Genomic DNA, 16,525 nt, shown 5'->3' on the forward strand with positions numbered 1-16,525 from the left:
TGGGTAGGACGCTAGGATTTGTTATAGCCCCTGGTAGAATTGTAAAATCTGTACAGGGGGTTCCTGCTAATATGCCTAATTTACATGCTCGATGGACTCGATCAGCATTTAAATGGTATGACTATCTAGCTGCTATCTTTGTCCCTTCTTTAGGAACTGTGGATATTATGACAAAAGTTAATGCTTTGACTAGCTTTGTTTAAGAGTGGCTGGTGGAAACATGCTTTGGTGATTGTCATAATAATTTTGATCCTGATTTGCATGGCCCCTTGTATACTCTCTTGCTTATTCATCGTCCTCCGCCATATAGCACCTAGGTCTTTATTTAATAAAAATAAAAGGGGGAGTTGCGGGGAGCCGATCGTGACGGAGGGCTGCCGAGCACAAAACTTGGGCGTAAAACCCCAAAGTGCAGGGCGCCAGGCTCTGAGATTGAGGCTGCCGAGCACAAAGGTTGGGCCTAAACTCCCACAGTGCGGGGCGCCCGGCTCAAAGGTCAATTGAGTAAGAACAATCTCTGTCCCGCCACCTCTTTTACTAAAGAATGCACCAGGTGCGCTAATGCCTGAGGAAACATCTTTGAGCTATTAAGTTACAAAAGACCTTCGGAGGGAGAGATACAATTGGCACATAAATCTGTGATCCTTTTAGAGAACAATCACCTGAGTTGAATGTATCACCTGAGTTGAATGTATACGAGTCACGAGGTTAGGCTTTATTGCCTACGTGCAGGAATGTATGAGCTAATGGGTTAAAATCATATAAAAGAACCACCTGAAATAAACTCGTCGTCCACTCTTGACCTAGCGTCTCGCGGGCTAGAGTGAGACCCTCTCAACCCCAACTTTTCTTGTCTTGCTGTCTCTTTGTTACGTCTTTCCTTTTCTCAGTCCTGCAGCACAGATTTCTGGACCTGATCGATTGTCGGCTGGCTCCGACACCCACAAACGATCCTCCATGGCAAATGCACATCAGAATCTATTGGCCATAAAGGAAAAGCTGCCCAAGCGCACTCTGGTAGATGTAACCTGTTCCTAGAGCTCATCAGCTTGTTCCAAATGAGATGCAGCCCAAAGTGACTCACCCCGAAACAATACACTCAAAAACACAAACAGCAGATCCAAAGGACTGTCCAATGGAATTGAAGCAGTACCTCACATTTTGATCTTTTGTGGGCATACGCTCCTACACACACCATGAGATCTGAACCTCAGCCAGGAAATGGAAGCCTCAAACCTCAAAGCAGGCACAAATTCAGTGCTGACACAAATCAAAACAGCAGCTTCCTAGTTTCACTATGTGACTGCTATCGATCCAGTCAGCACCTATCAAATGGGAATTCTCTCAAGCAGAGAGCCCCGTCAAGTGGGAATCCCTTGCCTGCCTTAGGGAGTCCCCAGATAGGGTCGAGGCGGCCTCTGTCATCACCGGGAAATTTACCCTAGTCCTGGCTGAGGAGTCTCGATGTCCCTAGCATTCTTTTCTCTCTCAAGTTTTCAAGTAGCCAGAGATCTGGACTGAGTTTGGAAGAAGGAAGAGTCCTTGAAGCAAAGTCTTCAGCAGTTGCTGGGGCTCATTCTCCTCTGCTCCCGTCCACCTGCCTCAGAGTCCTGGCCATTGGTTACAGCAACCTGAGTAACTGACTTGGACACAGACCCTCTCCTCTCCTGTTCCAGATTACCAGGGTGATCTGGCCTCGCAGGGCTCCTTTAGCTATCTGCCTTCCCAAGGGAGGGTGGTGCAGGGGTTGCCCTTAGAGCATCCAATCAAGCTGAGGTGTCTAGGGGTAGGAAAGAGGAAAGGGGATCCCTTTGTGATTACCAGAAATTGTTGCAGAAAAATCAGCCTCTGTACCCCAATAACTAAATTGAGTCAGAGGCATAGTTTTGGGAGGATAGAAAAGAAAAGCTTTATTGCTTTGCCAGGCAAAGGGAGTCATAGCAGGCTAATGTCTTGAAGACTGTGAGCCCATCTTGGGTTCGAGGTCTTGAGATTTTATAGAAAAACTGGATGGAACAGAAAAGGTGATAACAACAGGGGCATCTTACAGGGTGCTACATTCCCCTTAACTTCAGTGAATCTTTGGGGGGAGCTCCAGAGGATTTGTCCATTCTGAGGTTATCAGCCTGTTACCTCCTTCCTGGAGCATAACCTCTGGGTTAAAGTTATTCTCAGTAAAGAATGAATCAGCAAACATTTCTGGCATCAGGGAAGTCAGTTTGTTAGTTTGCTTCATAATCCTTCATTGTCACAGAGTGTAACTACTCGTGACACATCACTGCTTGCTCAAGTCTTAAAAGTCTGCTGCTAAAAGTGCATGTGCAATGCTTGTGTAACAATTTGGTATAAATAGTAAAGTGTATAGCCTATAAAATGTTTCCCCTTTAGCATTCCTCTGAGCCTGTTCACCATATCTGATCAGTTTTCCCCCAACATGAATAACTAGGCAAATATGAGAAAGCTCTGGCACTAAGGGACATGATCTAGACCCACAGCAAGCAAGTGATGGCCACCCTGACTGACTTCGAAGGACATGTTTTGGTCTGTTGAAAGATTTGCAATCAGAAGGGGAAATGATGGGAAAATCTGCATGTATTGAGATAAGGGGAAGTCTTTCTGGCTCATATATGGTTTAACTTAAACTTTGCTGACCAAAGCATCCTGTTTTTGGCCTTTCAGACATGCATTGTACATCTGCTTTGGCCATTAAGGAGAGAAATGCATTTGAAAGTTAGAATGGAATAGCTGTGGCTCAGACATCCAAGGTAAAACTAGGTAGTCATTTTGGACATGATTTCAGACAAATCTCTCTATTGCTGAGAACTTGAATTTTCTGAGCTATGTCAGACTTGGGACTCCACCAGCCATTCTCAAAGCTGTGTCATGGTGATTTCAAGGTCTCCTCTTCTAATTAGTACATTTTTAGACAATGAAATTGTATTATATCAGATATTAACAGGAGAGAATTAATGTGTAGTGGCCAGTAGCCCCTGTTATGTATAAATAATACCTCTAGAAATGTTAAAATCCAAATGTAGAATAATTTGAAAGGCTACTTTGTTACTAAATATACATGAAAAAACACTCCAAAACCTATTTTCCTAGTTGTCATCTAAAATAGGAGGACCCTTTTGGGAAATACTACAAAGATGCACTTTGACTATTACCTTCATTATAATATGTCTATTATTTTCAAATGTTTCTCTAGATGCTATTACCATAATACAAATATTAATACTAAGCTTGGAATTTGGGACTATTTCCAACTCTGTATCCATTCCCTAAATTAGGCAGGACTACGCCCCATTTCAGTCGGAAGCAACCAGAGCTCAGTTGTCACACCATTCCCCCAAAGAGCTGGGGAAAGATTGAAACAGAGATGGAAAGTAAGACCAAGTTCCTCTGCCAAGTTTATGATTAACTTCTCTTGCTCCACACCTGTTCCTCGTCAAGACTAAGGAGTATCAAAGAAAAGGGAGGAACTGTAAGCGAGTAGGACTCTATTGTCATCAGGACCATCTGATATCTCTAATGGTGTTTGTAACTGCTTAACTGTATAATGGCTTAAAGGGTTTTTCTCATGCTTTTGCTGACTAGGGTTGGGCTGGAGAGGAGGGAGGCTTGGGTGCTCCACCCAGCCCCCTCGTGGTGCTGGGTGAGGGGATCATGCTTAGTGCCCTGCTTTTGCCCCCAGTGCCTTGCTGTTGACCCCAACACCTCAGAAATGACAGTAGGGTATTGTTCCGGCTGTAGGCCTCAGCCTGCAGCAGGAAGTCCTGGGCCTCAGTCTGCTTAAAAGGCTAAAAGCATTTACCAACCTGACTTTAAACTGCACAAGTTTTTCTCTAGAGCTCTTTTCCATGGAGCCCCTTCCTTCTAGGTGTAAGAATATTAAGAAAGTCCCAAAGCTGGAGGTGAAATTCATACCCAGCAGAGGGAAGGGGACTATTGCATCCGCAAAAACAAGAACAACTTTGCAACAATTTGTTACTGTGTGTACAATCTCTATGGAAACCAGCTCTGCCCCTTGAGCTCTTGAACTTTTACTGTAAACCCCCTGCCTTCTCTCCCCAGCAGGCTCACAGTCTTAGAGGCACTAGCCCACTGTGACCTCCTTTGCCTGGTAAAGAAACAAAGCTGCCTTTTCTACTTCATCCAAAACTCTGTCCCTGAGTCTCAACTTGATAAGTGGGGTACAGAGGCCATGTTTCGGCAACAGTGGTAGCACTTTTTGTAACAGAAAAATACTTGAAACCCAAATATCCATCAATAGTGGACTGATTGAAAAAAACAGACAACCCAGTAAGAAATGGGCAAGCGATCTGAACAAGTACATTACTGAAAGTACAAATCCTGAGAAAGCTATCTAAATAGCCAATAACTATGTGAAAAGTTCTCAGCCTCATTGAAAATCAAGGAAATGAACATTAAAACCACAACCCAATACCATTACACCTCTAGAATGGCTAAAATTACAAAGCCTAACAAAACCAAGTATTGGTGAAGTTGTGGAGCAACCAGATTGGTCATACACTGATCACAGGAGTTGAAACATGTTTTGTGGCAGCTACGAAAGCTGAGCCCAATGATCCAGCAATGACCATTAGGAATGCCACAGCACATCCCAACAGAAACTGTGCACATATGCATCAAAAGATAGTATTCATTAGCCCAAACCGGAAACAGTAGTGGGATAATACATAGTGATTTTTAACCAAGTGAGTACCATGTGGCAATGAAAATGAACTTTAGTTATGTGCAGAAGGATAACACTGAGAGAAGCCAGTCACAAAACAATACAGGTGGGAGAGGGGCAGGGGAGAGGTATAGCTCAGTGGTAGAGTGTGTGCCTAGCAAGCACGAGATCCTTGGTTCAATCAGCAATACCTCCATTAAAAATAAATAAACAAAAATCTAATTAGCTCCTCCCCCAAAATACATAAATAAGTAATTTAAAAATAACAAATAAATATTTTTTAAAAACCAAACACTAAAAAAATACAGATATATGATTCCATTTGTCTAAAATTCAAAACAAGCTAAATAATCAGTGGTGATTGAAGACAAAACAGTGGCTCCCTATGGGAGATAGAAAGTGGATAGTGATTAGGAAGGAGGATTAAGAGTGCTTCTGGGATGCTGGAAACATTCTCTTTCTTGACCTGGATGTAGGTTATAAGGATGTATTCATTTTTAGATAATCCAATGGGCTACATACACTGATGATTCGTGCACCTAATATGTGTGTCATACCATCCCCACTCACACAGGCACACACACCCACCACACTTAACACCCCGTGGGCTCTGAAAGGAGTGAGACGGTCCCAGGGGTGTCAAATCCAAAATATTAAATTGTGAGCCTTCCCACCACCACCCCACTTCTGGGGGCTCTGGCTGCAGAGAGCAACAACGAGTTTTGAAGGGGGAGGCTTCTCTCTGGGGTCAACCAGGGGAGACATCAAAGCTTAGAAATCGGAGGGCAGAATCACCCCTGATTCTTAATCTAATCTTCTGCCCCCTCATCATTCATTTCTCTAAGCCTCTCAGGCTAAACGAAGGGTATCTGACATAGAAGATTTTGGCATCTTGGTTTGCAGTAGCTAGATTCCTCCTCAGGAATCCCAGCAACCCCTCCTCCCAGTCCTTTTCCTCAAGGACCCAGGCACCCCTCCCTGCAAAGCCCCCAGTCTGCACGGGTCCCCTCACTCCTGCCTGTTTCTTCATACCCCTGGCGCTTATCCAGTCTCCTGTTTACTCACCTCATTTTCCTGGTTGACTTTGGGTTCTAGTAAACTCTTAGCCTTTATCTCTCCCTCTGGGAACCTGCCCTGGGTGGGGGCACTGACAGCCCCCACCCACCCTGGCCACCCAGCGGCTCAGACCTTGGTGATAAGAGAGAAGTCCTGGGGGCAGCAGCTGCTGGGGTGTTGTCCCAGAAGACACACAGGCTTTGCAGCTGCTGTTTTCAAGGGAGACTCCTCAGCAAACAATGAGTCCTTGAGGTTTCAGGGAGGAGCAGGTCATGGGTCAGGCCAGCCCCTCAGGAGGAACAGACTCCATCTCAGAAAGCCCACCGCTGCTCAGCTGTCTCTGTTTCTGCTCCCGGTGTGTGACCTAGACTGCCGTCTCCTATCTTGGGCAGATTTGGGGATGATGGGGGCACAGAATCACCCAAAAATTGTTCAGCTAGTCCTTTCTCAGGAATAACTAAACTAAACAAAACAAAACCACTTCCTGGAAAGCAAATTCTCCAGAATGTACCCAGGCAGCCCTGCTGGTCTAGGCGTGGCAGTATTGTGTCCCACTCCACAGTCCTGGGGCAGGTGCTCAGATTCGCGCCTACCTCAGACACCTGCCCCCTACCCTGAGTGTTTGGATAAAGGATATGGGTGGCTGGGAGCCAGGGATCAGCTTGTGGGGACTGGGGACCTGGATGTGGGTCCTTTAATATTGTTCCTGGCAGGTACCAAAGGAAAAAGAAATCTAGCCATTGAACCAGCAAACAAGACCAAATATCACCTTCCCTTCCTGCTTCCTGCCCCCTGGGGACCCAGGTCCAGGCCCTCAGCACCCTGCTCCCCAGCTGTTTCTCTCAGGGACACCACCCTTCCAGGACTGAAATTTCCAGCAGGCTCCCTGGGCACAGCCACCAGCTGTTCTCACACCCCTCTCAGGACTCAGGCATTCAGGCTTGCCCTCCACCCTTCCCAGGCCTTCAGGGTCCCCATTCCAGCTGGCCCTGGGATCAGTAGCCTCCTCCAGGAAGTTGGCACCATCTGCCTAGCAGGTGACCCAGGGTGTGACCTGAGGAATCAAGAGACTCCACTATATAGCCCAGCCCAAGGGCTAGCCCCACAGCTCCAAGAACCTGCAGGTGAGAGATGCTGGGTCCCCTTTGGAAGTGGGACATCAGGTCCCCTACCCTTGCCACTAGCTCCAGGACTCCCCACCCCCCATACCCACTCGATGTCCAATTCCCCATCCTGCCCCTATCCTCCCCCTCCCCACCCAACCCCTAGACCCACTGGATGTCCACTTCCCCTTACATACACACACTGGCTCTTGGGTCCAACCCACCTCAACCCTGGTACCTAGGTAGCCCTTGTCCTGAGACTGGGCCCTTTTGTCCTCTCGGGGACAGTCTCCACCAGGAGGGGCAGACCGGCCTCCTATGACTCCCGCTCTTTCACCATTGCAGACATGGGTTCCTTTTGGAGCTGGTGGACACTCTGGGCTGGAGCAACCCTTCTGTGGGGTAAGTCAATCAGAAAGTCCAACTATGTCCTTGTTCCAGACTAGGGAACTCAGCCTGTACCCTCCACGTGAGCCCCCTCCACAAACGCACCTCCCAGAGTCACCCAAGGCCAGCAGAGATGGCAGAGAGGCCCCTTAGGTTTTGCAGAGAAATGTGGTGGAATTCACCCATTCTCTGTTTTAGGGGGAAGCAGGTAAAAATCTTAGTCCCCAAATTCAAGTAGGTAAGAACTACCACTTTCTTGATGTTCTGCAACTCAACTAAAGTTTTGACTCTGAGCCTTATTCTGAGAAGGTGATGGAAAATGTCACTAAAGCCTTTCTTGGTGGGGGGGCTTGGTATCTAATTCTCTAGGGTTATGTCTGGGACTGGAGTCTTAAGTAAAGCCAAAGTTTGGGGGGAAGGATGGGATATCAGGGCCCTCTACTTACCAGTCAACATCTACTTAGGTTACTTTTGAAACGTTCATTGCCCCTGATCTCCTGGCCCCGTGGGACACTGGGATGGCCTTCAAGGCTCCCTTTATTTGGCAGATAGTCCTTCTATAACCCCTACACTCTCTCTAAGACCCTGTAGAGCAATCTCTCTCTCCCTGCCCCTCCCCCTCTCTCTTCTCAGCCCCGGATAATCTCTTCCTAGTTGGGGATGTTGAAAAGTGCCCACTGCTCTCTATTTCTAGGAGACATTTTGTCCATGCTCTCATAATCCCCCTTTTCCCTTCACAGAGCCCCCTAATCCTGTGAAGACAGAAATCACAAACTGGCACCTGAATCCAGGCCAGTTTGGGCCCATAATGCTTACTTAAAATAATTTTGATTCTTTTTTAATTGAAGTATAATCGATTTACAATGTTGCATTAGTTTTTGGTGTACAATGTAGTGGTTCAGATATACATATATTCCTTTCCATATTATTTTTCATTATAAGCTATTACAAGGTTTAAAACAATTTCAAATTGGAGATTTCACATGGAAGTTCAGGTAGCTAGTTTCTCTTGAAAAATGCTAAGATCTGGCATTAAAAAAAAGATGGAATCCATAAACCATCATGATGACAACGGGTTAAAGCTAGTGGCAACACCCCACTTGCCATGGCGTCTGAAGGCTCTAGAGGCACCGTCTGCCCGTTCTGTTTCACACATTTACGTCACTTGCCTGGTCCTGTCAGCATTTGAGTTTGAGATCCCTGTCTTAACGTGTTCAGGCTTTTGGAAGACAAAGGCTAGAAGGGCTGGTAAGTGAACACTGCATGAATAAGGAGAAAGGAATGAGAAGGGAGAAAGTAGACGCCCCAGTTAGTCAACATGTGATCCAGGCACAGGGCACGAGGTTACTTCTCTGAGGGGGAGGATTGAATAAGAGGACCCACAACTACATTTTCTCACCCTAGGATTGACCCAGGAGGCCTCAGTGGACCCTAAGAACAGCGGTGGGGAGGAATTCCTCACGGCCTTCCTGCAGAACTATGAGCCCAGTTACAGCAAGGCCTATCTCTACCTCCTCCTCACCAGCCTGTCGGACAGCCCCACCTCAGTCTCCGTCCTCAGCCGGGTGGATGGCACCTCACAGAAGGTCACAGTGGGGCCCGGACAGTCAGTCATGGTCAACATCAGCGCCAAGGCTGAGATGGCCGGCAGCAATACCTTCCAGCATGCAGTGGTGGTCCACTCTGACCGCACCATCTCTGTGCAGGCAATAAACGCTAAGCCCTACACAGCGGATGTGACCCTGCTGTGGCCTGTCCGTGCCCTGGGCACTGAGTACTTCGTGCTCACACCATCTAGCACCTTGAACCAGAATGTCAAGGAGTTTGCTGTCGTGGCTGGTGCAGCCGGTGCTTCTGTCAGTATACAGCTGAAGGGGTTGGTGACATTCCAGGGCAAGTCCTACCAAGCAGGCAATGTGCTGAATGTGACTCTGGAGGCCTACCAAGTGGCCCAGGTACAGAGCATGGCTAACCTCTCAGGGTCAAAGGTCACCGCCAGTAGCCCTGTGGCTGTCCTCTCTGGCCACAGCTGTGCTCAGAAAAACACGAACTGCAACCATGTGGTGGAGCAGCTGCTACCCACGTCTGCCTGGGGCACCCGCTATGTGGTGCCCCCTCTGTCTTTCCAGACCCACTATGATCTGGCCTATGTCATGGCCAGCCAGGCCACAAAGCTGACCTACAACCTTGGGGGCACTGCTGGCACCCGTGAACTCCAGGCAGGTGACGTGGCAGAGTTTGAGATCCAGCAGTCCCGGCCACTCTACCTGTCTGCAGATGTGGGCATCCAAGTCCTGCTGTTTGGCACGGGTGCCACCAAGGATGGAAATACCTATGACCCCCACCTGGTTCTGCTCCCAGACGTGGCGGCCTACTGCCCTGCCTATGTGGTGAAGAAAGTGCCAGGCTCTAAGGGTGTGGCCCTGGTGGTGGCGCCGACCGATGCTACTGATGAGTTGACCATGGATGGGCAGAGGCTGGGGGCCAAGCTCACCTGGGCCCCTGTGCCAGGCAGTGAGTTCTCATATGCTGAAGTGGATCTTGGTGTTACTGACAGTATCCACGTGGCCACAGCCACTGACAGCTTTGAGCTGCTCGTCTTCGGGCTGGACCAGCCTGTGAGCTTTGGGACAGCTGCTGCCTGCAGCCAGAGTGAGTAATAACAAATGACCTCTGGCCCTGTCCACCTGGTGACCCCTTTGCCACCTCTCCTGCCTGCTCTCCTTTCCCTCCCTCTCTATACTGTTCTGTGGCTTGGCTCAGCTGGGCTATCCCCCTCCTCATCTCTGCCCTCCCCGCCATCCTTCCTTTCCTTAGAGCTTCCTAGGCCCTCTCCCCAACAACCACTGTACCTACCCCCCAACCTCGACCAGCAGGAACAATACTCTAACTAAATGTTTAGTAACTGGTGTGATCCAGGGTCCCAGCTAGTCTGAAGAGATGCCAGCTGGAGCATGGCAGCAGGGTCCTAGAAACCCCCCCCCCCCACCAGTGTCCGGCATCAGCCCTTTGTCTTTCGTTTTTGTGGGGCAGGGGCATTGGGGAGGCCAAGGTGCAGTGAGGGAGGAATCTTTGTGGGTGGCAGGCAGGGTCAGGTCAGCAGCTTCTTACCAATCCGTTTGGAAATATTTTGTTTTTAGCAACTGATATGCAACTATAGCTGTTGCTAACTATCACTCCCCCTACACCTCATATAAAGAATGCCTGAACTCAGGAGGTCTAATAATGATGGCTACCATGTGCGGGGATTTATCTCTCAATGTACCCACTCTAGGTGCCTTGTACGTGTAGGACATATGTAGGACCTGGCCCTGTGGGTACTCTCAGGTCCAGCCTGTTGAGGAACTGCCACCAGCAGTGCAGTATTTGAGGGCACAGATGCTAAAGCCAGACTTCCCACCTCTGCGTGACCTTGGACATGTGACTTCACCTCTGTGGCTCTTTGTAAAATGAGAATAATGACTGCACCCTCTCCCAGGATTGTTACGTGACAGTCTAATGAATTAACATTTGTAGAGCATTTAGTAGGTATCTGGCGAGTGAGTAGGGCTACCTAAGGGTGAGCTATTATTATGAGCAGACAGAAGGTAAGATTCTGGGAGGCAGGGGAAGAAGAGCTGTTTCTTCCATGTGGATCCCCATCCCTCCCCCTCAGAGCCAGAACCCTAGACTAGGAGTCCCAGCACTGCCAAAAATGCCCCTCCCACCCACTTTCCAGGGCATGGAAGTCACCCAACTTCAAAGGGCCATGTTGGGCTGGAATAGTAGAGTGGGGAAGGGGCAGGTGATTGGTTATAACAGGTAACACTCAACACCCACCTGGGATCAGTTCCAAACCCTACTTGTGTTTTAGCTTATTTAAACATGGCCACATCTGCTTCCCCAACTATCCCTGTGAAGAAGGTATTATTATTACCCCCATGTTACAAATGAGGAAACTGAGGCACAGAGTTTACAGTTACTCATCCAGTGTCACATAGCTAATTGGTTGAGCCAGGATGCTAACCTAGGCAGCCTGACTCGACGGTTATTTCTATTCTGTTGAACAGTCTCTGTTTTCCATTTTCTATCCTTAAAAAAAGATTCCTCAGTGGGGGAGGGTATAGCTCAGTAGTACAGTACATGCTAGCATGCATGAGGTCCTGGGTTCAATCCCCAGTACCTCCATTAAAATAAGTAAGTAAATAAATAAACCTAATTACCTCCCCCCAAAACAAAAACAAACAAAAAATAAATTTAAAATTATTTTTTAAAAAAAGATTCCTCAGAAGAGGGAGACCACATGTCTGTTGACAAAGCATATAAGGAAAGTTAGTTGTTAATTTTTAAAAAATAAACCTAGCTCTAGAAAGATAGGTTTAAAAAAAAAATCCGTTACCCTTTTGACCTGAGTAGGAAGGTAGGGAAGGGAGGAGGAAATGGGAGGAAAAAACCCACAAATTAACCTTTCCATGATTGTTCCTGCCAGTGGTTCTTCACCACCTGCCAGTCCTTCTGGGCTAAGCTGCGCTAAACTGGGGAACCAGAAAACCTAAGATCAGATCAGGCCTGTGCCATTCTCTCCCTGTGAGATTCCAACCTGTTTCCCCACTTCTGAAATGGGTAGTTGTGAGGCAACTGCCCAGACTCTCCAGGCGGAAGAGCTCCAGGATTCCCACCCGCGTGGACACTCCTGACTCTTTCTCTGTGCGCACCCCCTTCCCTCCCCAGCCCGGATGACCCGGGAGAGGACCTCCTGCGAAGGCAAGCAGTGCGCTTCCAGGCAGCTCTGCCAGGTGGTGGACGGGCAGGCCAGGTGCGTGGAGGCCTCTGTGGCCACCTGCCGTGCCCTGGGTGACCCCCATTACACCACCTTCGACGGCCGCCGCTACGACATGATGGGCACGTGCTTGTACTCCATGGCCGAGCTGTGCAGCGACGACCAGACCCTGCCCGCCTTCAGCGTCGAGGCCAAGAATGAACACCGGGGCAGCCGCCGCGTCTCTTACGTGGGCCTCGTGACCGTTCGCGCCTACAGCCACGTGGTGTCGCTGGTCCGCGGGGAAGCTGGCTTCGCCCGGGTAAGGATCCAGAGGAGGCTTCAGGGTTTAATATCCATGAGCCGCCCGCCAGTCAGAAAGAGGAGGGAAAGCCTGGATGTCAGTCGCCAAACCCAGGCCCTTTGCCATGGGGTGAAGGGTGCAGAGAAACGGGCCAAGGTAGTGGGACCTGGGGAGGGGGGATTTGAAAATCAATGGTAGAGCCTTAATCCCCTTTTATCCAGTGATTCTATTTCTAAAAATTTTAAGAATGCTCAAAGATATTGTTAGAAAAACAGGTTTATGCCAATATGTTTATAATGGAGAGACAGAGAGAAAACAAAATGTCCAACAATGAGGGGTTTCTTAAGTGACCAAACACTAAAAATTTAGTGAGCACCTACTATGTGCTGAGTTTGTTTCTTAGCACTTTCCATATATTAATACGTCTAATGCTCACAGCAATCTATGGGGGTAGGCTATTAACACTTTTAGATGAGGAAACTAAGGTCCAGAGAGAAGAATGACTTCCCAAAGGCTTAGGGCTCGTAAGAGATGGAACTGGGAACACTGGCAGGGTGGCTCCTGAGTCTCTGTGTTAACCTCTAGGCTTTTCTGCCTCTGGTAAATGCATTACTACTTAGCCAATATGAGTAAGAGCAGTATAATAACAGCAAAATAAGTAAAAGCAATCATTTCCCCTTTTTTCTACCATGTTGTTATAAACATGTTCAGACATCCAGAAAAGCTGAAATCATTGTACAGTGAACACTCCTTTGCTGATCACTTAGATTCTAAACATTTTACTCTCTTTAGTTTATCACACATCTGTCGTCTGTCCATCCTTCTGTCCATTCAACCATCCCTCTTATTTTTTATGCATTTCAAAGTAAGTCCTGGACATCAGCACACTTTACCCCTAAAAACTTCAATATGCACACTGTTAACTAGAATATAATATTTTTATACTTCTTTTTGCTTGCATTTGAAGTAAAATTTATACATAATAAAATCCACAGATCTTAAGTGGACAGTTCACTGAGTTTTGACAAATGTTCAAATGAAACCTCTGTTAAGATAGAATATTTTCATCTCTCTGGAAAATTCCCTCATGCCCTTTCCCGAACAATGGCCAACCCACCCAAACGGCAATCACAGTTCTGATTTTTTTCCCACCATAGATTAGTTTTGCCGGTTTAAGAATTTCATAGTAATGGAACGGTCTAGTGCAGGAAGCCTTTTGTGTAAGGCTTCTTTTGCTCAGCATAATACTTTCAAGTTTCTTCCATGTTGCTGCAGTTAGTTTTTTTAAATAAGTAAAGCATTCACAGTGCAAAACAAAAAGGCATATTGTGGAAGATCCTGCTTTTACATCTGTCTTCCCCTGCTTTCTCCCTGCTTCCCACAGGTAATTACTTGTACTGATTTTCTGAGTATTCCTCTAGGGTTTCTTTATGCCAATACAAGCAAATATCAACATACTTTCTTACCTCTCCCCTTTCTTATCAAACAGTACTGTACTTGTGCTCTGTTCTTCACTTGAGTTCTTGCACTGAACAGTGTGTTCTGGAGCTGTTTCTGTAACAGCTGGGAGGGAGCCTGCTCTTTCCTTTTTGTGGCTGCATGGCTTGCCGTCAGATGGATGCATCAGGATCCACCTAGCTCAGTTCCCTGTGGATGGATGTTTTGTTCATAATGGAAAGCAGTAGTGTAGTGAATATTCTTGTGTCTCCTTCATTCTGTGAGAATGCAGGTGGCTCTGTGAGGTTAAAAACCAAGTGATTTAAGCAGATGTTCTTGGGATATAGACAGTTTGAGTGCGAGCTCAGGAGGACCTCAGATCCCTTGAACTTGTATACAAAATTTCGCATAGGCTGTGCAGTTTTATAGGAAGGGGGTCCATTGCTTTTACCAGATCCTTACAGAAATCAATGACTTTGCAAAGGTTTAGAGTTCCTTGTAGGATTGTGGTAGAATGTTGACAAGATGTTGTTAGGAGAGAAGAGGATTTCATGACATGGTGACTTCAGCGTAGTCTAATTATTTTTTTTTAAATATAAATGTATTTAAAGATAGGAAAAGAACCTGACAGGATTTGTAAATACGAGTATGTGTGCGACTACAGCAATATGGGTGATTTTCTCTTTTCTCATTTTTTGCTCATGTGTATTTTGGAAGTTTCCTGTAATGAACAAATACTACTTGTGTCACTTAAGATGAAGATCGCTGGTCTTAGTGGTGAGACGGATTTGAACAGTGGACCCTGGACTGAGAGCCTATAGATGTCGGGCCGAGGCTGTCTTGGTCATTGCCCAGCACAGACCTGGACACACAGGACGGCACTTGGAGGCGTTGCTGACTGACTGACTAACTGAACGAATGAATGATCTATCTTACCTTTCGACATCGCTCATGCTGTCCTCTCTGCTTGTTACTCCTTTTTTCACAACTCATCCTCTTGACAAAGATGAGAATGTGTGAAGAAAGAATAAGAAAGAGATGCTCAGAAAGAGGAAAATAGGCCCAGAGAGAACACACTCCTTATCTCCTAGCTGGACTCTCTCTCCACTCCCCCTCCTGGTTTTCGTGACTCTCTCTCTCTCACTGATCTTTTACAGCCTAGTTCAGCTGTCCCTTCCTCCAGGAAGCCTCCCCTGACCTGAAAGATTGGGTCTGGCCCCTTTTCTAGGCTCCCCTAGACTTCTGTGCCTCCACTATCCCAGCCCTGGCCACTCTTATCTGCCACTATCTAGTGATGGGTCTGTCTCCCTCATTGGACCGGGAGTCCCATGAGAATAAGGTCTGGGGTTGTCTTGGCCATTAGTGCATCTCCAGGATCTCCCAGGCCAGGGCCAGGCCCAGAGTCAGTGCCCAGTGAACATTATTTAATACAGCAATGGCTTCATTCCCTTACTGAGTGCCTGCTATTCTACCGGGCACTGTTCTAGGCACTGGAGACAAAGCAGTGATCAAAGCAGACAAAAATCCCTGAATTCATGGAGCTGACTAGTTGAGTTAAGCACATGATAAATATCAGGAATTTGCCAATTACGTTTTAGAAGGTTAGAATATAAAGAAAAAAAAAACAGAGCAGGGAAGGGGACTAGGGAATAGGGAGGGGCTGCTGCATAAGATAGGGTGGTCAAGGATGGCCTCACTGAGATGGTGACATCTGAGCAAAGCTCTTGTAAGAGGTGAGGAAATGAGCTGTGTGTCCATCTAGGGGAAGAATGTTTCAGGCCACAGGGAAGGCAAGAGCAAATATCCTGAGGCTCGGTCGGTGGCAATAACAGGAGAAAGGAATCCCCATGCAGCTAGAGCAAGGGAAGTGAGGGGGAGATGAGGGGCTGAGGGCCAGACCCCACAGGAATCTGACCATTCCCTCCTCACTCCCTCTGCAGATCGACAACCAGCGCTCACGCCTGCCTGCCTCCCTGGCCAAGGGCCGCCTGCGTGTGTACCAGAGTGGGACCCAGGCCATGGTGGAGCTGGACTTCGGGCTGGTGGTCACCTATGACTGGGATGCCCAGCTGGCACTGACCCTACCCGTCCGCTTCCAAGGCCAGGTGTGCGGACTGTGTGGCAACTATAATGGCGACCCCACTGATGACTTCCTTACATCTGACTATGAGCAGGTTGCTGATGTTGTGGAGTTTGCCAGTAGCTGGAAGCTGGACGACGAGGACTACCTTTGTGAGGACGGCTGCCAGGACAACTGTCCCTCCTGCACCCCCGGCCAGGCCCAGAACTACGAGGGCAGCCGTGTCTGCGGCATGCTGACCCAGCTCGATGGCCCCTTTGCCGTCTGCCATGATGCCCTGGACCCTGAGCCCTTCCTGAAGGATTGTGTGTATGACCTGTGTGTGGTCAACGGGGACCGGGCCAGCCTGTGCCGTGGCCTCGGCGCTTATGCCCAGGCCTGTCTGGAGCTTGGCATCTCTGTTGGGAACTGGAGGTTGTCAGCCAACTGCCGTGAGTGATGTCCTGGTTAGGGGGCTGGGGGCGCATGATGGGAGGCAGGAGACCACTTGCATCTGCTCAATATCTGAGCATTGACTCTGGTCCCTCCTGGAGCTGGACCATGCCAGGCACACAGCTATGGCCAAGATGGCCAGGCTCTGCCCTTAGTGAGCCTAAAGTTGGGGCAGATGTATCACTAGACAGTGACAGTCCGGAGTAGTCAGGGCTGGGATGGGGGATGTTCAAGGGGGGTATGGGAGACCAGAGAAGCTTCCTGACTCAGCCTTAGGGGGTTAAGGAGGATC

The 16,525-nt window shown here is 48.0% G+C and overlaps 1 protein-coding gene across 1 annotated transcript in view; it reads left to right on the forward strand.

The window, feature by feature from the left end:
* Positions 1–7,201: 7,201 nt before the first annotated feature.
* FCGBP (Fc gamma binding protein) overlaps positions 7,202–16,525 on the forward strand; it is a 39,652-nt gene continuing 30,328 nt past the window's right edge. Inside the window, exons 1-4 of the mRNA XM_015248575.3 lie at positions 7,202–7,257; positions 8,647–9,894; positions 11,953–12,302; positions 15,662–16,232. Coding sequence (XP_015104061.2) covers positions 7,203–7,257; positions 8,647–9,894; positions 11,953–12,302; positions 15,662–16,232 — 2,224 coding nt within the window. The 5' untranslated portion in view covers position 7,202. The remainder of the gene's footprint in view (positions 7,258–8,646; positions 9,895–11,952; positions 12,303–15,661; positions 16,233–16,525) is intronic.

Source organism: Vicugna pacos, chromosome 9 (genome assembly GCF_048564905.1).
Source record: "Vicugna pacos chromosome 9, VicPac4, whole genome shotgun sequence".
Taxonomy (NCBI): domain Eukaryota; kingdom Metazoa; phylum Chordata; class Mammalia; order Artiodactyla; family Camelidae; genus Vicugna; species Vicugna pacos.